Below are 21,810 nucleotides of genomic sequence, written 5' to 3' on the forward strand. Positions count from 1 at the left end.
GACCAAATGCTCATTATAATTGCTTTAGACTCCTTTTAATTTTCAAGCTTATTAATCATAAGAAGAGTTATTTAAAATTGCATAAATTAATCTTAGATTAAAAGCCCATCAAAGCCTCGAAACAATTAAGAATAAGTAGGATTTCCCTGGGGCAGCAAGTTTTATTTTAATATTGTAGTCAGGTGGATATCAGAACCTTGAAGTATGGTAGTGATTAATGTATGCAAAATTTAAATGAGATTTTTTAAATGGCAAATCTAAATCACATATTGACCTAACTGTAGGCTTTAACTGCATTGTCTGTCATATATTTAAACTGTTTACTAATCAACATTTTAATTACAGCATGTGCTGGCAGACCCCAGGACAAATAAAATCTAGCATTTTAAAAATATTGCTGCGAAATCGGTTATCCAGAAATCACAAGGCTGTTATTGGGAAGGATGGAGGGATGAGAAAACAGAGCAAACTTCCTGGAACAGTGGGGAGACTTGACTCAGACAGTCCTAAGTTGTGGGGCTGCCCAGAGACCTCCGGGCCCCAACTGTCACCTTGCCACTCTGCTGGTCTGAGGCCGCTGCCTCTCCGTGGAACAGCAACTGGGTTTCCTTTGAAGTTGACTCATGTTTAATTAGGGAACTACTTCCCCTCGTGTGTTTGAGCCCTGGCTGCCAGGCATTATTTACTTGGACACATAAAGGACACCCCCCTTTATGGTGTGGAGATAAGGCATTTCCAGAAGTTTGACTGGACCTCTGCCAAAGTGAGCAGCCTCTTCTCCTTGCCTTCTCCCCCACGTCCTGATCACCCCTGAGTTAGGCAAACTGTCCCAGCTCAGGAAGGTGGCTGGGGGCTACATCAAGCGCTTGGCCAGAATTTCTCTATTTTATAAATAAATCTGTTCCGTTTTTGAAGGAAGATGAAAAGAGTCACCTTGAACAAATTATTTCACCCCTTGAGGCTTCAATCCCCACTTCGTGGAAGGGGAGGGTCATAGTGACTCACTTACTGTTTCTGTTTTTGGGCAAACCCAGACAAGGTGAAGCACATAAAGCAGATAGCATAGGAGTTGGAAAAGAAGATGTTCCCGAAGATGTTTGCTCCTACCCTCGTCATTTCTTTTCTGAAACTTGTTTTTAAGTCATGGTTATAATTTCCAGTAACTCTGGAGGATATGTGTAAAAATTCGTGTTCTCCCTACCCCTCCCACGCCCCCAGCCCTGCTCTCCCAGGTGTTCTGCTGTTCACGGTGGTTTCTGTTGTTACTGTTCTGCACCTTGCGTTTTCACTTACTATATTTTTAGAATCTTTCCAGACCTTATAAAAGTCTACGCCATTCTTTTTAATGGCCACATGGTAATCCATAATATGAATGTACCATATAACCAGGACCGTATCATAGAACTTCTGGACCATTTCCAGATCTTTGCTCTTAAGATGGGCAACCATCTCTGTATGCATTTTGGATACCGGATATGGGAATGCTGGCTCGCCTCTTCTGATGCTGAATTACCAGACTTTGAATCCGTACCAATCCGATCAGGGATAGTCATTTTAATTTGCATTGTTTTATTAAGTAGGAAGTTAAACACATTTTCCTTGCATTTGTTGACCGTTTGTGATATGTTTCACATACTTTGCCCCTCTTTCTGTTCCCTTGTGTTTTTGAGCCTTGACTGCCCCATCTAGAAAGCGAGGGAGGTAGACATACCACCTCCATGGCTACTTCTGCCTCTCTGGTCTGGGATCCCGGGCCAAGGATCCAGGATCCAAGCTGTCCTTTGGGCAGCTTTTATGCTAACAAAAGGGCCCATCTGATCGCGGCCTTGACGGCCAGTTCAGAGGTTGCATAGCCAATAGCTAGGGGTAAATAGGAAGAGGGCCATTTCCTTCTTTTGTTTAGTTGTGTGTCTTCCTCTCCTAGAAAAGCAGGCTTGGAAATTATAGGGCAGAGCTGGGATTGAACTTCCTTTAATGCTGCCTGTAGACATCAGGAATATTTATTTTCTCTATTTGTTTTAAGCCTGGGAAGACTGTGTGGTTTTCTCACCACTGTCCTGATGGAGCCCTGACCAGCAAGCGTGCAATGCCCCCAGCCCTAATGTGCCATTAATGATAGGTTAATGTACAGTATAATGTTTTTGGGACTACGGGTTCATTACACTTCTGAGTGTGAGGTCTTTCCACAGAGCGCCCAAGGTCCCATTGCATTATATCATGCAATAAAAATACCCTTTTCATATCACACACTAATAAACTGTATTTGAAATGCTGTCTGAGGGCACTGCCATCTTGTCTATAGGCTGTGCACGAGTGCAACAGTTGGGATGCCTCTTTCCTATTTTGTGTTTTAGTTACATGGAATTCTGAACCCAGGGAAGTCTGCTTGTTCTTGGTTTAAATGAGGGAGTGAGTCGGGGCTGGAGGCCTGAGGCTCAGGGGAGGGGCTGCTCGATGAGCATGAAGGCCCTTAATACAGGGTCCTTCCTGGAGAATTGGCAAGGTCCCTAATTCTCCCTACTTCTCTATTGCCCATCTACCCACAACTGGGAGAACTGGGCCAGTGTCTTCCGTTCTTAGCAGTAAACATACATTAGGTGTTATAAAAATCTCCTTAGAAAGGAGGTATGATAAATACAGCCACGATTCGGTCATTGATAATTGTGACTAACACTCAGCCTCCCCGCGAGGCTGCTGCTCTTCTCCCTGTTTGGCAGAAGACAAAGTTCACAGAGCTGGGGGGACAGCTGCAGTGCAGAAAAGGAGAGCTCCCAGCCCCCAGGAGCCACAGGTCGACGACGTGCGGGCACCGACGGAGCCCCTCACACCAGCACTCGGGCCCCCTGAGAGATCAGAGATGGCATTCGTGCTGGGCGAGCGCCCTCCCTTCAAACACATGCGGTCCCCGTGCTCTTGCCCATTCCCCTCACCTTTGAGTTGGTTGAATCCAGTGACTTTCTTCTCAGCAGTGAGCTGGTAGCAGAGGTGATTTTGAACTTGGGACCCATTTCTACATCAGAAAAGAAAAGGACATCCGATTTAGGGATGAGGCCAAGACTGATATTGGAGGGCTAAAAATCACCAACTTCAGACTTTGATCCAGGGCAAACCATGGTGTCTGTGCTCTGTTGGGCAGGGGAAGGACAGGTTCTACCAGCTGTAGGGTGTGGGGAAAGACGGACACGGGACATCCAGCACCTGGGGTCAGGCCAGCCCTGAGACTTCAGCCACCCAGCAGTCCTTACTGCCTCAGAGCTCCATCATCCTCATTCATAAACAGGCTGGCTCGGAGCTCTGTCGTCCTCGTTCATAAACAGGCTGGCTCGGAGCTCCGTCATCCTTGTTCATAAACAGGTGGCATCTACTTCACCGGGAGGTGGCATGCGGTGACACACGTGAGAGCAGCCGACCAGTGCCTGGCCCGGGCTCAGAGCTCACCATGGTCTCGATTATGTTGCTGGAATACCATATTCTAACAAAAGGCACAGGCTTTGGAGCGGACCGTCTGGTTCAAATCCCCCTTCTACCTTAACCCAGTCCCTTACTCTGAACCCAGTTTTTGAACCCACAGATTGGAGGTAGTAATAGTAATGCCATCCAGCCACTTCCTGGGGGTGGTCGTGACATTGGAATTTAGATCATGAGCTTGAGAGAGCACTTTGTGGAATGAAAAACCCGTCAAATGCTGCTGTCTGTAAGTAACTGTATTCCTCTCTCCAAATCAACATCTTCAAACTGGGGTATCTTTGAATAAATATCCTTATAGTGGAGCCAATAAGAGCAGCTATTAAAAGTCCTTGCTGCTGTCTCCCCCCTTACCACGAGGGAGTGTGTCGCCACAGAAATGTAGACTTAAGTTATTTTATCCCACATCCTCATGACAGCAGAGCAGGGAAGGAGGGGAGCAGGGGCAGTGTCTGTGCCCCCCACCCCTCGGTTAGCAGGAGGAGAAGGAGCACCAGCTCAAGATTTCAGTATGATCTAGAACAGTAGTCGAAAGATCAAGGGACCATGTTGAATGGGCTGAACTGGTCTGGGGAGCCAAGAAGATGATGGAAACAAAAACAAAAACAAACCCAAAGTTGCTGAGACTGTCCAGAAAAGGCTAAACCTTTTGGCTGGAGCAAAGTCCCCTTAATTGTTAGGAGAAGAGTTCTTAAGTTTCAAAGATAATTAGTTTTTCTTTCGAGGGTTACAGAGTTGGACTGAACCTTTTGTTTTCAGACTTCAGAACACTTACATATAAACCTCTCAGGGGTTAAATCTGTCTTTAGGACTACCAGGACTTGAAAAATGTTACCATGTATCAAGAAAACCAGAACTGACAAGTTCATTTTAAAAGCCTGGTTTGTCATTGTTTATCTAATTTTCAGAGTTGACACAGAAAATTAAACCAGCTGACACTCACTCTCTGACCATCTCCCTGGCTCATTTCCCTGGTCCTTTCCTACCTGACCTTTCTAAGAACAAAATGCTCCGAACCCCCAAAATATAAAACTTCCCACTGAGTTTCCAAGTTGCTCAGCAGTCATTCCAAGATTCTGTCATAAGATGTCATCCCTAATGTTATTAAAAAAAAAAAAAAGATGAGGTTATAAATCTGCTCTTGTGAAGTATTTCTTCTTTCCTTCCACTTCGACCATAAATCTTAGAAGTAATCAAACTCTGCAAAGGAAGCGGAGATAAATTTGGGCCCTGAGTGGCCCCATATGTCTTCACTGAATTCAGATGATCTGAGGGCTCGTCTGCCCCGTGACATTGCACGTTGCTGCAGAAAGGCTCTGGGCAGGGTGAGAGCTTTGCCGTGTTTAACATTGACGTTCGAAAGCTGGGAGGGCAGCTCTGCACCTTCTGTTGGTGAATGAGCCGCTCCATATAAGGAAACTATCCAGAAAACGGAAGCTTATTCTTTATAAAATCAAAATGTTAAAAAGGTAGATTAGAGAGAAGAGTTTTCTTGAAAGTATTTGTCATTTTCTTCCTTATCCTCTTAAACGTTTAGATACATCAGGATTTAGCTTTTTTGTTTTGTTTTGTTTAAATTTATCTGAGAGAGAGAGCATGAGAAGGGAGAAGGTCAGAGGGAGAAGCAGACTCCCATGGAGCTGGGAGCCCGATGTGGGACTCTATCCTGGGACTCCAGGATCAGGACCTGCGCCAAAGGCAGTCGCCCAACCAACTGAGCCACCCAGGCGCCCCAGGATTTAGCTTTTTAAAAGAATGTCTTTAGGTTGTCATTGTGAGCATCGTCCGTTTGCTGTGTTCTGCTGTAACAGTGTCTCCTGATACTACCATGTGTGAGGCCATTGTCCCTGCCCCGACTGCCCCAAGCTCACTTTCTGTTCTTGTTGTGTTTGTACTGCTCGTCGATGGCACTCCTTATGCCTGTCCTCGGTCTTCCCTCCAACCCTTGGCCCTCACCTCTTCCTCTACCCTTTGACTATTTCTTTTGGGCTTTATATTGGGAAACCAGATACTAAGCTTGTTAGCGCTAAGTCTGCAATACGAGAAAATCGGCTTGAATAAAGGCTCGAGTGACTAGCTAGAAACGATCAAGTTTCAGCTGAACTTCCAGATTCTTCGTCTTAAATACGGGTGTCGAATTGTAGTGACCTGTTGATGTGTCAGGTGCTCCCAGAGTTGGAAACAGGCGGTTTGTCTAAGTAGGAATACACCTCTAGGTGATATGGCATGTCAATGTCCGTGTCTGTGTCCGTGTCCATGTCCGAAACAATAAGACCACTTTGGTCTTGAATCAGTAATTAGGGTAGACTTCAATGTGTTGAAATTTTCTTATTTTCTGAAGGGACCGAGTAAGCCATGACTATACCAAAGGAAGTGCTTGGGCTCTAAAAACCAGATCTAGAGTCAGGTAACTAGAAGCCGTTCCCCACATCTATACTGGATTTGATTGAAAACTAGAGCACAAGTACAAGGAGAAGCAATCTTGAACTAAGTAACTTTGTCCCTCTTCCCCGGTAAAAACAGACTTGGCTTCTTAAGTCTCTACTGTGAAGGCGGCCAGCTTATTTGTAAGCAGATGAAGTGTGCTCCCTTAGTCATTCATCGTGCACATGACCAACGACACAGCCTCAGAAAACGCAGGCCACACCGTTCACCGCCACGGAAAACGCATTTCAGGCTTCCATACATTTAATTTTCTTCAACATTACCTTGCAAACCACAGTAAATCAATAACAGAATAGTTAAGTACCACAGGTTCTTTGTGTTTTGTTTTAGAAAATATTGCTCAAGGCTAGAAGTGGGTTCTATTGATGACTTTTGTTTGCTGCTGGGACACAGAATGATCAGAATTTTCAAGTGGCTTGCTCCTTTTTTGTGGCGATTCTTTGAAAAAGAAAAAGAGGGGTGGTTTCCAATGAAAAACATTGGTTGCTGATAGCAGAAACGCTAGAGTAACTGGTCATTTTCTTTTCTTTTCTTTTTTTTTTTTTTGTAACTGGTCATTTTCAATCCTGTATTTTGTAGACTAGGCCTGACAGTGTTGACCTTTGTTAAACTCTTCAAATTTTCCAAAAGGGTTGCCCCAGCCAGTCCCCTGGGCTCCCCCACACTCACCACAGTAGTAACCCATTCCAATGAATTGAGTGAGGCCCAGTGAACTCGGGGGCATCACAGCTGAAAACAGTAAAAAAACAAAACAAAAAAAGATGGCACTTCAGTTAGTTATGTACCCAAAATTTTGATAGCCAGTGTCTTTAGCAATTTTCTTTCCTCTGTGTTTTTTGTTGATTTGATAGCATCAAAAATGTCCCCTTTAGTTTCAGTGTTCATGCAAAGGGTTGTTTATCACTCCCCCTTTTCTTTAAGATCTTATTTATTTAGTTAGTTATTTGAGAGAGAGAGAGAGAAAGAGAAGCGAGCACACATTCCGGCAAGGGGATGTGTGTGCAGAGGGAGAAGTAGACTCACCACCAACCAGGGAGCCTGACACCACGCTCGATCCTAGGATCCCCGGGATCATGACCTCTGCTGAAGACACCCCCAGTACCCCAGTTCCTTATCCCAACTAGAAAAACTATTACCAAGATGGATTTTTTTAAAGATTTTATTTATTTATTTGACAGACAGAGATCACAAGTAGGCAGAGAGGCAGGCAGAGGAGGGGGGAAGGCAGGTTCCCCGTTGAGCAGAGAGCCTCATGCAGGGCTTGATCCCAGGACCCTGGGATCACAACCTGAGCCAAAGGCAGAGGTTTTAACCCACTGAGCCACCCAGGTGCCCACCAGTATGGATTTTAAGGAGTATCAGCCCTTGCTTAATTGGATGCTTCTTGAAATAAGATGAGACAACGGAATAGGAAGTTCTTTTAAAAGTTGAAAGTGGGGTACCAGGGCTCAGGACTTGGGGCTCACCTGGCATGGTGATGTTTGGTCAGGGGTCTTGGAACCTCCCAGTCACCACCCTTGCCACCCTTCCCACTGCCCCCACCATATATCTGTCCATATCCCCCCCGCCCCGACCCCACTCTGTCTGCTGTAGGGTCGTCACTCTGCATTTTCAAATACGTTGGCCTCATGAATTCATACGGAATATCGTTATTTTGTTTTCTGGATTTGCAGTTATGTATCCTATTTTCATTCCTAGTGATGCATACTTTGTCTTTATCAGTTTTGTCAGAGGTTAGTCTGCTTTAATAATTTTTTAAAGGATCAGTATTTTATTGAATTGACCATTTCTTTGATACCTTTCTATCTAATCCCTTTATTTGCAATCTTGTGTTTTCTTTGGATTTATCTTTTGTTCTGTTTACAATCTATCTAATCCCTTTATTTGCAATCTTGTGTTTTCTTTGGATTTATCTTTTGTTCTGTTTACAATTTGTTTATATTCTGTTGAAAAATTTCCAATCTTCCCCACCCCAAAATACCCATATAATGCTGTAAATCACCTTTTAAATATTTTTTAGCTGTACCGCATTAATATTGATATGTAGTATTTTTATGTCACTCAGTTCTAAGTAACTTCTAATTTCAATTAGGATTTCCTTTTTGACCCATGGGTTGTTTAGAAGTTTTTTGTTTTTTTTATTTGCAAACACTCGGGTGTTTTGCTATCTTTTGATTGTTACTGCTTTTCATGCATCTTGGTCAGTGTACATGGTTGGTTCAAATCTGTGTTTGTTGAAGTTCCAAGTCGGTATTTGTTGAGGTTCCTTCATTACGTGGTTGACTTTTCTCCCTGTGTTCTCTTTGTGCATGTGTTCTCTCATTGCTGAATGCAGTGTCCTCTTTACAGCCTGTAGATCAAACTTGTCAATCGTGTGACCCAAATATTTTGTGTCCTAATTTTCTACACGCTTTCTCTCTCTCAGTCATTCAGAGGACTGTGTTCAAATCTTCCTCGATTCGTGGTGTGGCTTTGTCAGTTTCTCCTTCCAGTTCTGTCTGTAAGTGTTGGCCGTGCCAAAAGACTCTATCTTCACTTCAAGGTGTGTCCTTTACCTTTACGTGAATGCCCTCGGTCTCAAATATATTGCTGTGATCTTTCATTTTGTCTGCTGTTAATAAACCTCTGCTGTCTTTTGGTTCATATTTGTCTGCTATGTGTTTTACTTTCCCTTTGCTCTTACCGTTTCTGTGTTCTTGTAAATGAATCTCTGCATTTTGTGGTTGGTGTTTTAAATTTCATCCAATGTTTTTTTTAATTGATTAGTTTAATCACTTATATTTATTGCTTGTTGGTATACTTGAATATTTTTCTATTATCCTATTTTGTGCTTTCTCTCTACAATACTTTTTTTTTAAGTTCTTCTTTCTCTATTCTATTGGGTTCATTTTTTTCCCCTTCCCTTTTATTCTTTCTATTGGTGAAGGAATTATATTCTGTTTCTAGCCTCTCATGGATTATCCTTAAATTTTTCATCTAATTTAGCAAAGCCTAAGGTTAGTCAATAAATATACTCTCCCAAACAATATGCAGCCTTAGGGTCTATGTCTTACCTTCATATTAGTTAGAATTCGCTTAAATCACATATGATCAAAAGGCAAACAGCAGCTTAAAGAAGGCCACAAGGGTGCCTTCTTTAAGTAGGGTGCCCAGACTAGTGCAGCGGCTCCTTCCATTTTACCAGCCTAGGGGCATTTGAGCTCCAGCCGCTAGCAGTGAGAAAAAGCAGTAGAAAAGCTTGCCCTTGTGTTCAGGACATTGGCGCACAGTGTATATTCTCCCATGGGCCAAAACTAGCTTCACGGGAGGTGGGGGTACAGTTGCTCTGCTGGGTAACAATGTTCCTCCCTAGAATCAGGATTTGCGTCAGTAAGGAGGAAGAGAGAAGGGTCGCTGAGAGGCGGCCAGCACTCTCTGCCGTAGCCCTTCTCCCCCGAGACCTAAGGACCCCGCAAGCATCTCCTCTGTCCCTCCTTGCATGTCCTCACGGTCCAGGATTTCATCGTAGCCTTGTTTTCAGATCCTCGGAATCAGTCCTTACCGTCACTGTCATTTTATACATAATTAGTGCTTGTTTAGATTTTTCCGTGGGCATACCAGTTGTTTGTTCCCTGTCACCGTTGCCTTGTGCTTCCTCAAGAAAGAGTTCTGCCGGGGAGTGGCTGTGGGGGGCAGGACCATTGAGCTTTTGTTTAGGATTATCTTTACTTTGGGGTCATTCTTGATCGTCAGTTTAATCGGATCAGGTTAGAGGTGTAGGCTGACTGTCTCTCCTGGGGTCTTTTTTTTTTTTTTTTTTTTTTTTTAAAGATTTTATTTATTTATTTGACAGAGAGAGATCACAAGTAGATGGAGAGGCAGGCAGAGAGAGAGAGAGAGGGAAGCAGGCTTCTTGCTGAGCAGAGAGCCCGATGTGGGACTCGATCCCAGGACCCTGAGATCATGACCTGAGCCGAAGGCAGCGGCCCAACCCACTGAGCCACCCAGGCGCCCCTCTCCTGGGGTCTTGAAGAGATTCTGTTGTCCTCTGGCTTCTATTCTTGCTGGTGAGACTCTGCACCTCCCTCTGGAGGCAATATGTCTGTGTCCCTGGTGTTCCGCAGTCTCCCTGCATGTGTCTGGTGTCGATTTCATCATATTCATTCTATTTGGAGATCATTGTGATTCTTTATTCTGGGAATTCACTCTTTCATCAGCTCTCAAAATCCTTAATTCTTGTCTCTGGATATCACCCGCCCCCACATGTTCAGTCTTGTCTGGGTCTTTCTTCTGGACCTTTCTCTTTCACATTAAAAGAAAATTTTTCTCTCTACTGTGCTCTGGATGATCTTGTTAGGCCATTCATTGTAGCTTACTAAGTCTCTCTTCAGCTGTCTGGCTCATCCGTGCAGTTTCTTTTGTTTTGTTCTGTTTTGTTTTGTTTTTTTCCAGTGACTTCTTTTTCTTTTCTTTTAAGATTTTATTTATTTATGTGACAGAGAGAGATAGCACAAGTAGGCAGAGCAGCAGGCAGAGGGAGAGGGGGAAGCAGGCTGTCTGCCGAGCGGCGAGCCCGATGTGGGGCTCCATCCCAGGACCCTGGGATCATGACCTGAGCTGAAGGCAGCTGCTCAACCGACTGAGCCGCCCAGGCGCCCCCACTGTTTTATTTTCTATAAGTTAACATTACATTCTTTTTCAGGTCTTTCTGTACTCTTTTTCATCATATCGTATTCTTTTCTTAATACATTACTTTCTTCTTGTACGTTTTTAATCTTTTCAAATGTGCACTTTTTTACATTTTTCCCTCCCAATTATTTTTCAATTATCTCAGTTCTGAGAACTCTCATCTTCCTGTGTGTATCTTGTCTGCTCATTCTTGCTCGTCTATGGCAAATTATATCCTCACAAGTTTGGGAATTTTTACTGTAAGCTCATACTGAGTGGGGTTTATGACTATGGAAATGGTTAAATTTCAGAAGGATTGCCCCAGAAGGGTTTTTGGTATGCTTCTGACAGACATTCCAGAGTAACACAAGATCAAGATCAACATTGTATCAGTTTATCAGTCTGGGGTTCTCAAACTACAGAGGTAGTGCACCCAGTCCCAAACTGCACAGGGCTCTGCCCCATTTTTTTATTGCTTGAGCAGCCCCCCTCAGGGCCACTTACAGTCCCCTTTGCTGATGGTTAGCCTTTCATAGCTTATCCCTTCTATAGTTTAAGCTTTGTTCAGGGTCTCAGGGTCAGCTCCCTGGGGAACCTTGTCTCCTGTTTCTGCTTAGTTCTTCATTCTTTCTAGAACTACATTCCTGGAACCAGTAGCCCCTGTAAAACCACAAGACTTCCATTCACTTATTCTGGTTTTCAGCTCCATCTTCCTTGGTAACCCTTATGGATTGCCTTTCTTTCAGTTCAGCCATGCTTTTTAAAAACTGTTCCATTTTATCTGCCATGGCGAGGGCCACATTAGAAGGCCACAGAAGGAAGACTGTTAGGCTGTCTTAGTCTCTCATCATCTCTTCATTGACTCACTGTCAGAATCACTCCATTCTGCTGTGTTCAGCAAATGTACAGAGCTCCCACTGTGTGCCAGAAATTGTGCCAGTTCTGGTTGCCTACCCCCTGCCTTTCCTATACCCACGTGCTCACATATACCCAAGCACATGAGCACATGCACATGTAAAGCAAAGGTCTCCAAGCTCAAACATCATAGCTTCAGAGGTAAGGAAAAAAAAAACAACAACCAACCAACAGACAAACAAAACAAGAGGGCCAGAGAGCAAAATCCATCCTTCTGAGCATTGCGTCTTTAAATCTCCACCACCATACAGCCATCACCCCACAAGACAGACCTTGACCATCTAGACATCAGTAAAGGGCCCCATATTCACTACTTGGACATGCTGCAGATCAGCCTGTCAGGTAAGAGTCCTCAGCACTATTGAAGCAAGACCCCCATTCTGCCTCTGGCACCCCCTAGTCCCGACTCCTGTGCCCCTCTGAAGTCACCCTGTGCCCCCTCCCTGCACCATACTGCACAAGCTCTAGGATGATTCTCAGGGACCTCGGGAAATATCTGGTTCTCTCGATGGGCCATTTTCTCACCAATTACTCTGTGTAGGAGCACATAGATCTACTCAGATGAAAGGTGGAGAGCTCCTTGACCCCCTTAGATGCCTGTGTACAGGCTAGGATGGCTAGAGGTAAGCAATTTGCTGCTAATAATTGAATATTTGGGAAGAAACATCTATTTCTGTAGCAGTGGTGAAGAGTAAACTCAGGAAGGTTGATTGAAATGGCGTGTCACAGCTGCAAAATGTTTCTGAGGTCTTAAAAGAAAATGAAGGGCCGGAAGGGGCCCCCTCTTCCCCCACCCAGGGAAGAGCCTTAGAAATCAGAGGCCGAGAAAGCCCATTCTAGAAAGCCGAGCTAGGTAGATCAGGCAGGTTCCACGGTTGCTGCACAGAGACAAGGCTCGCCGCCTCGTCTTACTGCTGCATCCTCCAGAGTGTTCTATGCGGAGGAGTAAGGACCGCCCCTCACTGCTCACCTGTGTCTGAGACGCCAAGTCTAGACCGGTGATCTCATTTGGTCCTTACAAACCCCTCCCCGAGAGGAAGAGAGTGGGACTGAGGAGGCTAGCAAACCTTGTCCCCATGTTCAAAACCAACTGAGAAACAGGACTCAGGAAATGATGGAAAGCAAGGATCCGCTTTACTTCTACAAAGACCTAGATTAAAGGATGCACTTGCCTTATGGCCCACGTTGCCTTGCTGGGAATGTACCAGTTCCCAGGGGTGAGCAACCTCAGACCCCCCACCAGAGGGCAGGCCTGAACGCGCCCTCCCCGTGGGCAGGAGGCCCCTGAGCTCACCCCGCTCCATCCTTCCTTCCTCTGCTGCACTCCTCCTCCCTGGGGGCACAGCTCAGGAGTGTAGTAACAACAGAAGTCCTGGCATGAAGAGTGATGAAGCCTGGGGAATGCAGGTCCCCTGGGGAGTAGTCTGCCCTTTGCAGCAAGGCCGTCATGTCATGGCCCTTCCCAAACCATCACTCGGGGATAGCACCAAGAGGGTTTGCTGACTCTGTCCAGGGCTCCTTGCATTATCCTATACAGGAACAGAGAAAAGGATTTTCACGGAGGAGCTTCGGCTCCTCCCTGCTAAGTCCCCATTTGTGGGGACTCCCCTCCAGCCACCTCCTTCCCCAGCTCTGCCTGGTGACCAGCCTGGCACACCAGGCCTGAAAGGCAGAGTGGACCCCAGGGGTGATTATGACTTCTTACGTCATGTAATTAATATTATAAAGACTGCCTGCTGCCCTGCCACTTGTCAGCAGGCTAGCAGACATCAGGCATCTGTGCGTCCTTTTATAAGTCAGATTGCTCCCTGATCAGACTGACCTCCTAGGTAAGCAGGGATTCAATTAGTAGTTTTGAACCTGTAGTCACAGAATGTTCTCTATTACGTAACGCTATTAAGATAGGAAAGAAGGGTGTTTTGTTTTTTTAGCATGAATGTATTAGTATGCATTGTGGACACTTCTTTGTAAAGTCATTCGTGAGCCCTCTCTTGAAGGACACAGAATCCAAGAGCTGGGCTCCTAAGCGGGAGTTGCAGTGCTATCTCCGTGAGCTGTCAGCTTCCCTCTGCTGTTGTCTCAGTAGCACAGAGTCAAGGAACTCCTGACCCTTCCCAGTGCCGGCCCAGCTCAGGCAAATGTTAAACGCATATAGAAGCTTTGCAAAGGGAATAGCAGAAAACTTTTGTTTTCAGAGTTTAGTCACTGACAGTAACTAGCAACTGTTCACATGAGCTGCTTATGGTGAATCTGTAGGTCAGATAAGAGGGACACAGAGCTGCTGGAATGCACACCATCAGAGAAACTCAGAGCAGCCTTGACCCTCAGCACCCTTGCTGGGCATCATGGGGCAGCCACCGGGCAGACGGACTTCATGGGCTCGGTGCACCTGTCTCCTGCGTGGCACTCACCATTGTTCTCTGTCCTTACGGTGTGAGTGCACATCGCAGCCCTGAGTTCTTTCAAATGGCCAGTGCACCAGAACAGCCCTCCTGGCTGTCCCCCCACAGAGAAGAAGTCCAATAACATGCACAGATCTGACAAGCAGGACTGACTTTGCTCCAAGAGCCGCAAAGAATAAGTTCACATCACCGTGCAGGGTAACGCTTGCCGGTCGGTACTCAGTGGAGCACACTGAGTTAAGCAGATGAGTATGTACAGTCATTTTTAATTAGGTTTTTACACCTACAGTTAAAATATTTCTTGACAACTTGAATCAAACATGTAGAAGCCCTCACACACCACACATCCTGCGTTTCTGCCTGTCTCTGCAGTCCTGTCGGGCCCTGCCGCTCCTCCTTAGCGCTGAGTAGGAGTGGAAGGGCCAGCCCCGCCGCGAGGACTGCAGTCCTACAGGGGACGTGCAGAGAGCCTTCCGGCAAGGCTCGCAGGCCCAGCAAGGAAACACAAAGTGGTGGGCAGAGCGCTGACACTGGGGACCCTTCAGCCTCTCGGGTCAGCCCTTACGGGCATCCCCTAATCACAAGACTGCCCCACCAGCTCGTGCGAGCAGCCTGTTGGACTGTCACTTGTTTCAGACTTGGCTGCCGGCTTGGCTTGTTTGCTTCAGCGGGCTCCCGGGTCCTTGGAGTTCCCTCCCATGCGGCTTCCTCCTCCGAGGGAGAGGAGCGCCTGGTGACCTGGGCTCATCCTGTGGTCCAGAGAGGACCCCCGCCTCCCGCCAGAGTCTAGAGCCTCCTCAGCTCTTCGAGACTTCTCACTAGGCCCGCCTGCCCCAGCCTGTGGTGCTTCTCAGCTTTTCAGCAGGCCCCTGGGGAAATGCCATAACTTACCAGTCAGTCCAACTAATTGCCTTGGTGGCTCCTAAGTGATTAGCTGTGCCCTGCCCTCAAGTGGTTTCCAGTCTAACGTTAGGGTAACAGTGGGTTCGAGTGACGTTAACGCATGGCAGAACAAGAGAAGGCCTCTGGAGGGGTCAACAAGAGGGCGTGTGCACAGTTCTGTCTGGGGGAGACGGCATCTTCTATGAGGAAACGTGACAAAAAATGCCCCATAGAGGGAGAGTGGAGGCTTAGGGTACAGTCAGCTGTTGAACATCCTGTTTCTGATTGTTCTTTCTGTGGTTACCTTCAGAGTCCAGTCAGTGTCTGTAGCCCTGGAAGGTTTCCATGCACTAGACCTGTAGTTTTCCTGCTTCTCTACAGACTGGGTCCAAGGAGAGGGAATGGAGAAGCAGGGGTTCTCACCTCTGCTCTGGGGGCAGGCTGTCCTGCAGGGTGGAGGCTGCCGTCTCCAGCCCTGGCACTCATGCCACAGGACAACACAACGGCGGAGGGCTCGGGCGCTGGAGACATCACGGTGTTCAAGCTCCACGGCCTTGGGCTACTTCCTCAACCTTCCTGTGCTTTAGTTTCCTCATCTGTCAGATGGAGATAAAAATACTCAGAGTTGCTGATTATTAAATCATGTGAATAGAACTGCCTAACACATAGGACTTTGAACAAGATAGGACACAGATACGCCTTTTTGTCACTCTAATTGCAGTTACCAGTTGGGGCGCCTGGGTGGCTCAGTGGGTTAAAGCCTCTGCCTTTGTCTCAGGTCGTGATCCCAGCGTCCTGGGATCGAGCCCCACATCCCGCTCTCTGCTCAGCGGGGAGCCTGCTTCCTCCTCTCTCTCTGCCTGCCTCTCTGCCTACTTGTAATCTCTGTCAAATAAATAAAGTCTTAAAAAAAAAAAATCACTTGTTGAGGGGCACCTGCCTGACTCAGTCAGGTAAGCATCCAGCTCTTGATTTCAGCTGAGGTCATGATCCCAGGGTCTTGGGATCGAGCCCCACATCGGGCTCCCTGCTCAACAAAGAGCCTGCTTCTCCTTCTGTCTGCTGCTCCCCCTGCTTGTGCTCGCTCACTCTTTCTTTCTGACAAATAAATAAAATCTTTAAAAAGTAGAAACTTATTTTTTTAAAGATTTATTTATTTTAGAAAGAGAGAGGCCATGCTTGCAAGTGGGCGGAGGGGCAGAGGGAGGGTATCTCAGACAGACCCCCCTAAGCACGGAGTCCAACAGGGGGCTCCATCCCACAATCCTGAGATCATGACCTGAGCTGAAGTCAAGAGTCAGATGCTTAACTGAGCCACCCAGGCGCCCCGGAAGTAGACATTTAGAATTCACTGTGCCTGACCTCAGAAAGCACAGTGGTCAGTGTCCTCCAGGACAGAAGAGAGCCTTGGATTCAAACCCTGCGTCTGCCGCTTTCTAGCTCTTGTCCCATTGCTTGGCACCTCAGTTCCTTTTGTCTGTAAATGGGGGTGCTGGGGGGGTTCAAGGCCACGTGCAGGTGTCCAGCAGCTGTACGGCGCACGGCAAGTGCTGACACACAGAGTATGCGGATGGCTTTGTCCTGCCGCAGGCCTGCTACTAATTGAGGGCCTACTGTGTGCCGGCATGGCAGGTCTGTCTGCAGATGATTAATGATTCACATGCATGATGTTCTTGAGGAAGTTATGCAAGAGAAGGAAGTGTGCAGACCCCACGCAGGTCAATTCCCATTTGGGAAGAAAGTCTCCAGACCCCTAAGCCTCGGGCAGCTCTTAGCACTGCAGCAGGCGGTGGGCACACTAACCCCCTACCTCCCTGTCCCCGCCGGCAGAGGGTAGAGCACTGCCTACACAGAGGGACTCGGGAGTGCCCTGCAGTCGGTCAGGAAGGCATCTCGTCACTATGAAATGGATGAGAAAAAATTAGGGACAATACTACAGAGGCAGAGAGACCCGCTCTAGCAAACCCCCGGTCACTTTGCCCAGATAAAGGAGAGGGAGAACTACACTTCCCCCACCCATGAGTTCTTAGTTTCCACGAGGGCCCTTCCCTGTGCCAGCACGGTCCGCTGCTCAGCCCCACGTGGCCGTGGCCACACCAGGTGACAACGGCCGTCTTCGGTGGCCGTGGACTTGTCCCTCGTGCGCTCCCCCGCGTCCCACTTTTGGAGCCGTCCTACCTCTTGTGGTCCCAACCTCTTCCCTTCATTATGTCTCCACCTTCTGTGGCGAAGTCTGTGGACCATAATACTTCAACCCTCGCCAGTTTAATTGTTGCAAGTGGCCCAGAGAGAATGCAGGAAATAAGAGTGGCTCCCACTGCCTGGTGATGAGGCCAGCGAGATGGGCAGCAGCCCCAGCACGGCGCACACCCCACGCCCGCCAGCCTCGGCCGAGTGGCTGCTGACACGCTTTCTGGCGGGAGGGCAGAGATGCCCGTACCTGGGGCAGCCACGGGGGGTGGAGGGTGGGGGGTGAGATGCTCCTTGACAAGCTGCTTGTGGGTGTCACTGCAGGGGGAGCAAGGCAAACGCACACAACCCCTCCCCCAGTTCCTTGCTGTGTGATTGGGACTACGAGGGTTTGCCCATGTCTGGATTCCTCTCCCTGGGACAGGATGGGCACTTCCCCCAAGTGCTGCAGGAGGCATGAACCCTCCAGGGCCTCATGGAGACCCCGAAAGAGACCTGCGAAGTCAGCTCTCTGGTTGCAGGTGTGGGAGAGCATTTGGAGTCAGAAGCCCCGCGTTGGTGTCCAGCCCGGCCCCTTGCTCCGACAACCCTGGACAGGGCTCCGAGTGTCTGTTTCCTCATCTGGAAGGTGGACACGCATGGCTGTGTGTGCCTCCAGAGTGAGTGTGGGGATTCTGTGGGAAAATGAGGACAAAGCCCTCAGCAGGCACCCGGCACACACCACCCCTCCATGGCGCTGGACTTAGCACTAGCATTCTGTAGGGGGTCGTTTCCGTCCATCTCTGGCATCTGGCTGTGCCCGCATCTGCTCCGGCCTGTCCGGAGCCTCCTGGGAACCCAAGCACCTCAGAGTGGCTGAGGAATTCTCCTGCTCTCTCTAGAATCATCCATCAGATTTTGTTTGCTTATTACACTCGTGAGGAGTTCCTGCATTGTGCGTTGCAGGGCTGGAGGAGTGTCGCTGTATCCTAGAGAAGAAGCGGGGAACACACCCGCCAGGGTCACAGGGGACAACAGTTGGCCCTGAGAATGCACCAGCTTAGAAACCAGGAGACCTGAGTTCAGCCCCAGCACTGTTAACCAGTCACTTCCCTCCCTGGGCCTCAGTGTTCTCTTCTGTAAAATGGGATGAAGGTATGCATGCCCTGCTTCCCACACAGGCCGACGGGGCTGGGGAGCATCAGGGGAGAGTCACCTGCTACCATGACAGGCGGGCATTCTCCCAGTGTGTCCAGGGCATGGCGCCAACTGAGGTCAGGACCTGGGACAGTGTAGGCTAGCAGCCCCAGTGTCACCTCCGTCCAGGAGGGTCTGAATCACGGGGCAGAAATAAAGGTGAGGGGAATTGTGATCTGTTTATTGATTCTGCCACTTCTGTCTGCTCCCGGTCAGCCTGAGAGAGCCCTGGGCCGTGGTCTTGGGTTTCAGACACCTGTAATCCAGACCCAGCCCTGGGAGCCCAGGCAGGTCAGCCATTAGCCAGCGGTCTGCGCTTCCTCGTGTGTAAAGTGGAGATTCTAGTGCCTGCCTCTGACTTGGTGCCTGTCGCCCAGACTGTGAGGTGCTCGTGGGCCCTGCAGGCTGAGCTGCGGCCAAGCCGGGGGATCCTTGCCCCGGGGGCCCCTGCTGCTCTGCTCTGCTTCTCTCTGTGCTCCCCTCCTTGCTTGCTGGCTTCCTCTCTGTGCCTCACCACCACCGGCTCCCAAGTTCACAGCTTACAGGCCCTGCTCCCTAGAGAGGCTGGGGTCTCCCTCCCATATCTGTCCGTCTCTGTCCCCTCTGCATCCCTCTATGATTCCCCCACACCTCTCTCCAGAGCCAGTCAACAATGGCTGGGGACAAGACCACCTGTCCAGGTCCCTCCCTGCAGGCGGGTGTACAGCATCAGGGACGCGCAGGACAGGAGAACCTCCCAGCCAAGGAGGGCGGGAAAGGGGCAGAATCTCTGCCAGAGCAGTGGATTCCGGCCCTCTCCTCCTCGTGCCTCCCAGGGCACTTGGGCACAGTGCCCTCCCTGCCGTGCAGCCATCAGCCTTCCCCTAACTGGAGGAATGCCTCCACTCTCCCCTCCTGCAGTTCCGCTCTGCTTGTTCCCGAACAGATGATAACAGAGATGCAACATATGGGCCCCAAAGTCACCGGGCATTCTGGGAAAGTGACACTGTGCTATCCCAGGCTTGAGGGGAGGGGCCCATCAGCTTCTGAGCACAGCTTTTCCCTTTGTTCTTCACAAGGGCACAAGGTCACCTCTCCTGAGCCTCCTGGAAAGGCAGTGTGCGCACTCAGACATAGAGGAGGACTTCCCTCTTGTTAGGTAGCGATTAGGAAGGCAGGTGTAGGGTAGGCATGTATACGGGGGAGAACTGCATGTGGGAGTCAAGATAGGAGCCCTCCTGGGCCTCTCCTGCTCCAGCCCCAGCCCAGCCGCCTGCAGGACACCAACCCCACCTGGCTTCCAAGACCCAGTGGCAGTTGTGAGGGGCACCTGCCCCGCCCCCCAGTAGTCCCGCACATGTGTTGGGATCCCCCGTAGAATGCGATGAGCAGATCCCAGGAAGTGCCCAGGTGGGCCCCAGGCCTAGCTCCACCATGGCCTCGGTGAGTCACTGCACTGGGCTGAGTGTCCTTGGCACCCCCTAAGCCAAGCTCCCTGCCCTCGTCTGGTGTTCTGTACGGCTTTGAGCTAGACCATGCCAGGTGCTTTGGAAAATGGCTTTCCTTACCCGAACTGAGAAAGCCAGGTAAGGGGACGCAGCAGGAGTCCAAGGTAAAGAAGCCTGGATGGCTTTCCTTCCTATCCCCAGAGACACATCAGGTCTGACCAAGCAGCCTCATTGCCTCCCCTGGCCTGGTCTTAGGCCGCTCCTGCAGACCCTGGGATCTGGGCACCAGGGCATATGAGCCCCGGCCGGCCCGCATCCCTCCTGCCATGTGATGAACTCATTTTGAGGCAGCTTGGCCTGTGGCTGGCTATTCCCCAGAGCTGCTGGTCAAGACTGGGGTATATGGGGAAAGCAGTGCTGGGAGCCCAGCTCACACCAGTGGGGAAGAGAGAAGGAGCCCGATAAGGGCTCAGAAAGCCAGAGGTGCACTCGTGCTGGTGGCCTCAGTATGCTGAGCATCTGACTTTCTTCTTTGGCTCAGGTTCTAATCTCTTGGGTCGTGGGATCAAGCCCTGTGTCCGCACTCAGCAGGGGGTCTGCTAGAAGATTCTTCTCCCTCTCTGCATGCTTGCTCTCTCTTCTCTCTCAAAAAAAAAAAAAAAAAAAAAAAAAAAAAAGATCTAAAAAAAAAAGAAGAAAGCTGAGGGTTCAGGCAAGCTGGAGCTGGAAGGCTGCAGGGGCAGGAGAGGAGGTGGGGGGAAGGGAGGGAAGCAGGAGCCTTCCCACACCCCCCACACAAGCCCACTGCAGCTCCCTGAATCTCCGGCTACATTTTTGGTAAAAGAAGAAGCTTTCAGGTGTGTGTTTCTTAGCAGAGAAGCTGCTTGGTAAGGAGGGGGGAAGATAATGCTTTTCAGTTTCCCTTTCACATTTGGCCTGTGGTCAGGGTGACTGACTGCCTCTGCTTTCTTCTGACCTTCCCTGAGAACTCCCAGGAAGCCCTAAGATTTGTGAATGTGAATCTTGATTCCTCAGGACCGCAGGGGAGGGGACTGGCTAAATAGAACTGGACCTGCCTTATAGACTAAGTAATTTAGAGCCCGACACAGGCCACATGGAGACAGTCCTGGCCCCTCCGAAGTCCAGGCCCGCCCTGGTCACCAGGAACCAGAGGGGATCTGCATCCACCAGCGTATCTCTCCTGCTCCTGCTACTTTTGCCTTCCCTCCACTTGGATGTGGGGACTTCCTCAGAGAGCATAGACATAGGCCTGTTGCCAAGACATAGACATAGAAGAACACCGGAAGGGAGAGATATAGCCACGGAGGAGATGATTCTCTGATCTGTGGGCAGCCCCTGGACTGGGGTGCTGGCAACCCAGGGGCCAGGCATTCGCCAGTCTGCTGTTGGAGTGGTGCGGGGTGCGGAGGAGCCTGGCAGTGTGGAGACAGGACAGGCCCTCCCCCACAGGCAACTTGCAGGCCGGTGGGACTCTCAGGAGGTGGTGGTGGAGCACCGGGCAGAATCTGAGCTATGCAGCGAGTGCTGCCCCTCCACTGGCCTCAGTCAAGCTAGCTATGAAATGGGTTGATGGTGTCCTTCTCTTGTAGGGCTAGTGGGGGAGAAGAAAGGAGGTCCAGGCTGAGAACAGGCCTTGGCAAGCGTAATGAAGCGCAGAGTCTGGGGAATGTGTGTCACAGCCTCTCTTCCCCTTCCCCCCCACCACAGGGCCACCCGTTCATCATGCAGTTCAATGACGGAAACGCCACCGTGGTGTCCATGTGGGTGTGCAGGGCTCTGGAGGAGAGGCGGAGCCAGCAGGGGCCCCCGTGATGCCGCAGAGGGGCACAGACAGCCCAGGACTGGTCACCAAGGGGACAGCCCACCCATCGTGCCCCCTTTCTGTTCGCCGTCTGCCCTGGAAGAGCTCTGCTGGGTCCGGCTTCTCTGCTCTCACCTTTGACTCTGCTGGCAGATGGCCTAGCCCAGGGAGCCCTCCAGAGTGGCCAGCCCTTGCCTGCTCTGGTCTGGAGGCACTGACGGTGGGTGGGCAGAGGGGTGGGGGTATCAAGAACGGAGACTTCGGACCCCTGCCCCTCTTTTTTCCTAACATTTTCTTTGTAAAGGGTCAGGCCCCGTCAGCATCACTGATGGGAATAAAAGTATTACTGCTTCTTTACTGTCTGTCCCTGTGAGGGTTGTGCTGTGTGAGGAGTGCCTTACCCCTCCAGGGGTGGGGTTGGGACAGGGCCTCGCCTCAG

The 21,810-nt window shown here is 49.4% G+C and overlaps 1 protein-coding gene across 6 annotated transcripts in view; it reads left to right on the forward strand.

Moving 5' to 3' along the window:
* The window catches only part of MAP2K5 (mitogen-activated protein kinase kinase 5), a 253,962-nt gene extending 232,229 nt beyond the window's left edge, over positions 1-21,733 (forward strand). For 3 of the 6 annotated variants that reach the window (XM_047735597.1, XM_047735598.1, XM_047735596.1), the window contains one exon: positions 17,468-21,270. In XM_047735597.1, the coding sequence (XP_047591553.1) occupies positions 17,468-17,692 (225 nt within the window). In that variant the 3' untranslated portion in view covers positions 17,693-21,270. The other 3 variants (XM_047735602.1, XM_047735603.1, XM_047735600.1) reach the window with 1 other exon arrangement.
* Positions 21,734-21,810: the final 77 nt, after the last annotated feature.

The sequence above is a fragment of the Lutra lutra genome, chromosome 7 (genome assembly GCF_902655055.1).
Source record: "Lutra lutra chromosome 7, mLutLut1.2, whole genome shotgun sequence".
Lineage (NCBI taxonomy): Eukaryota > Metazoa > Chordata > Mammalia > Carnivora > Mustelidae > Lutra > Lutra lutra.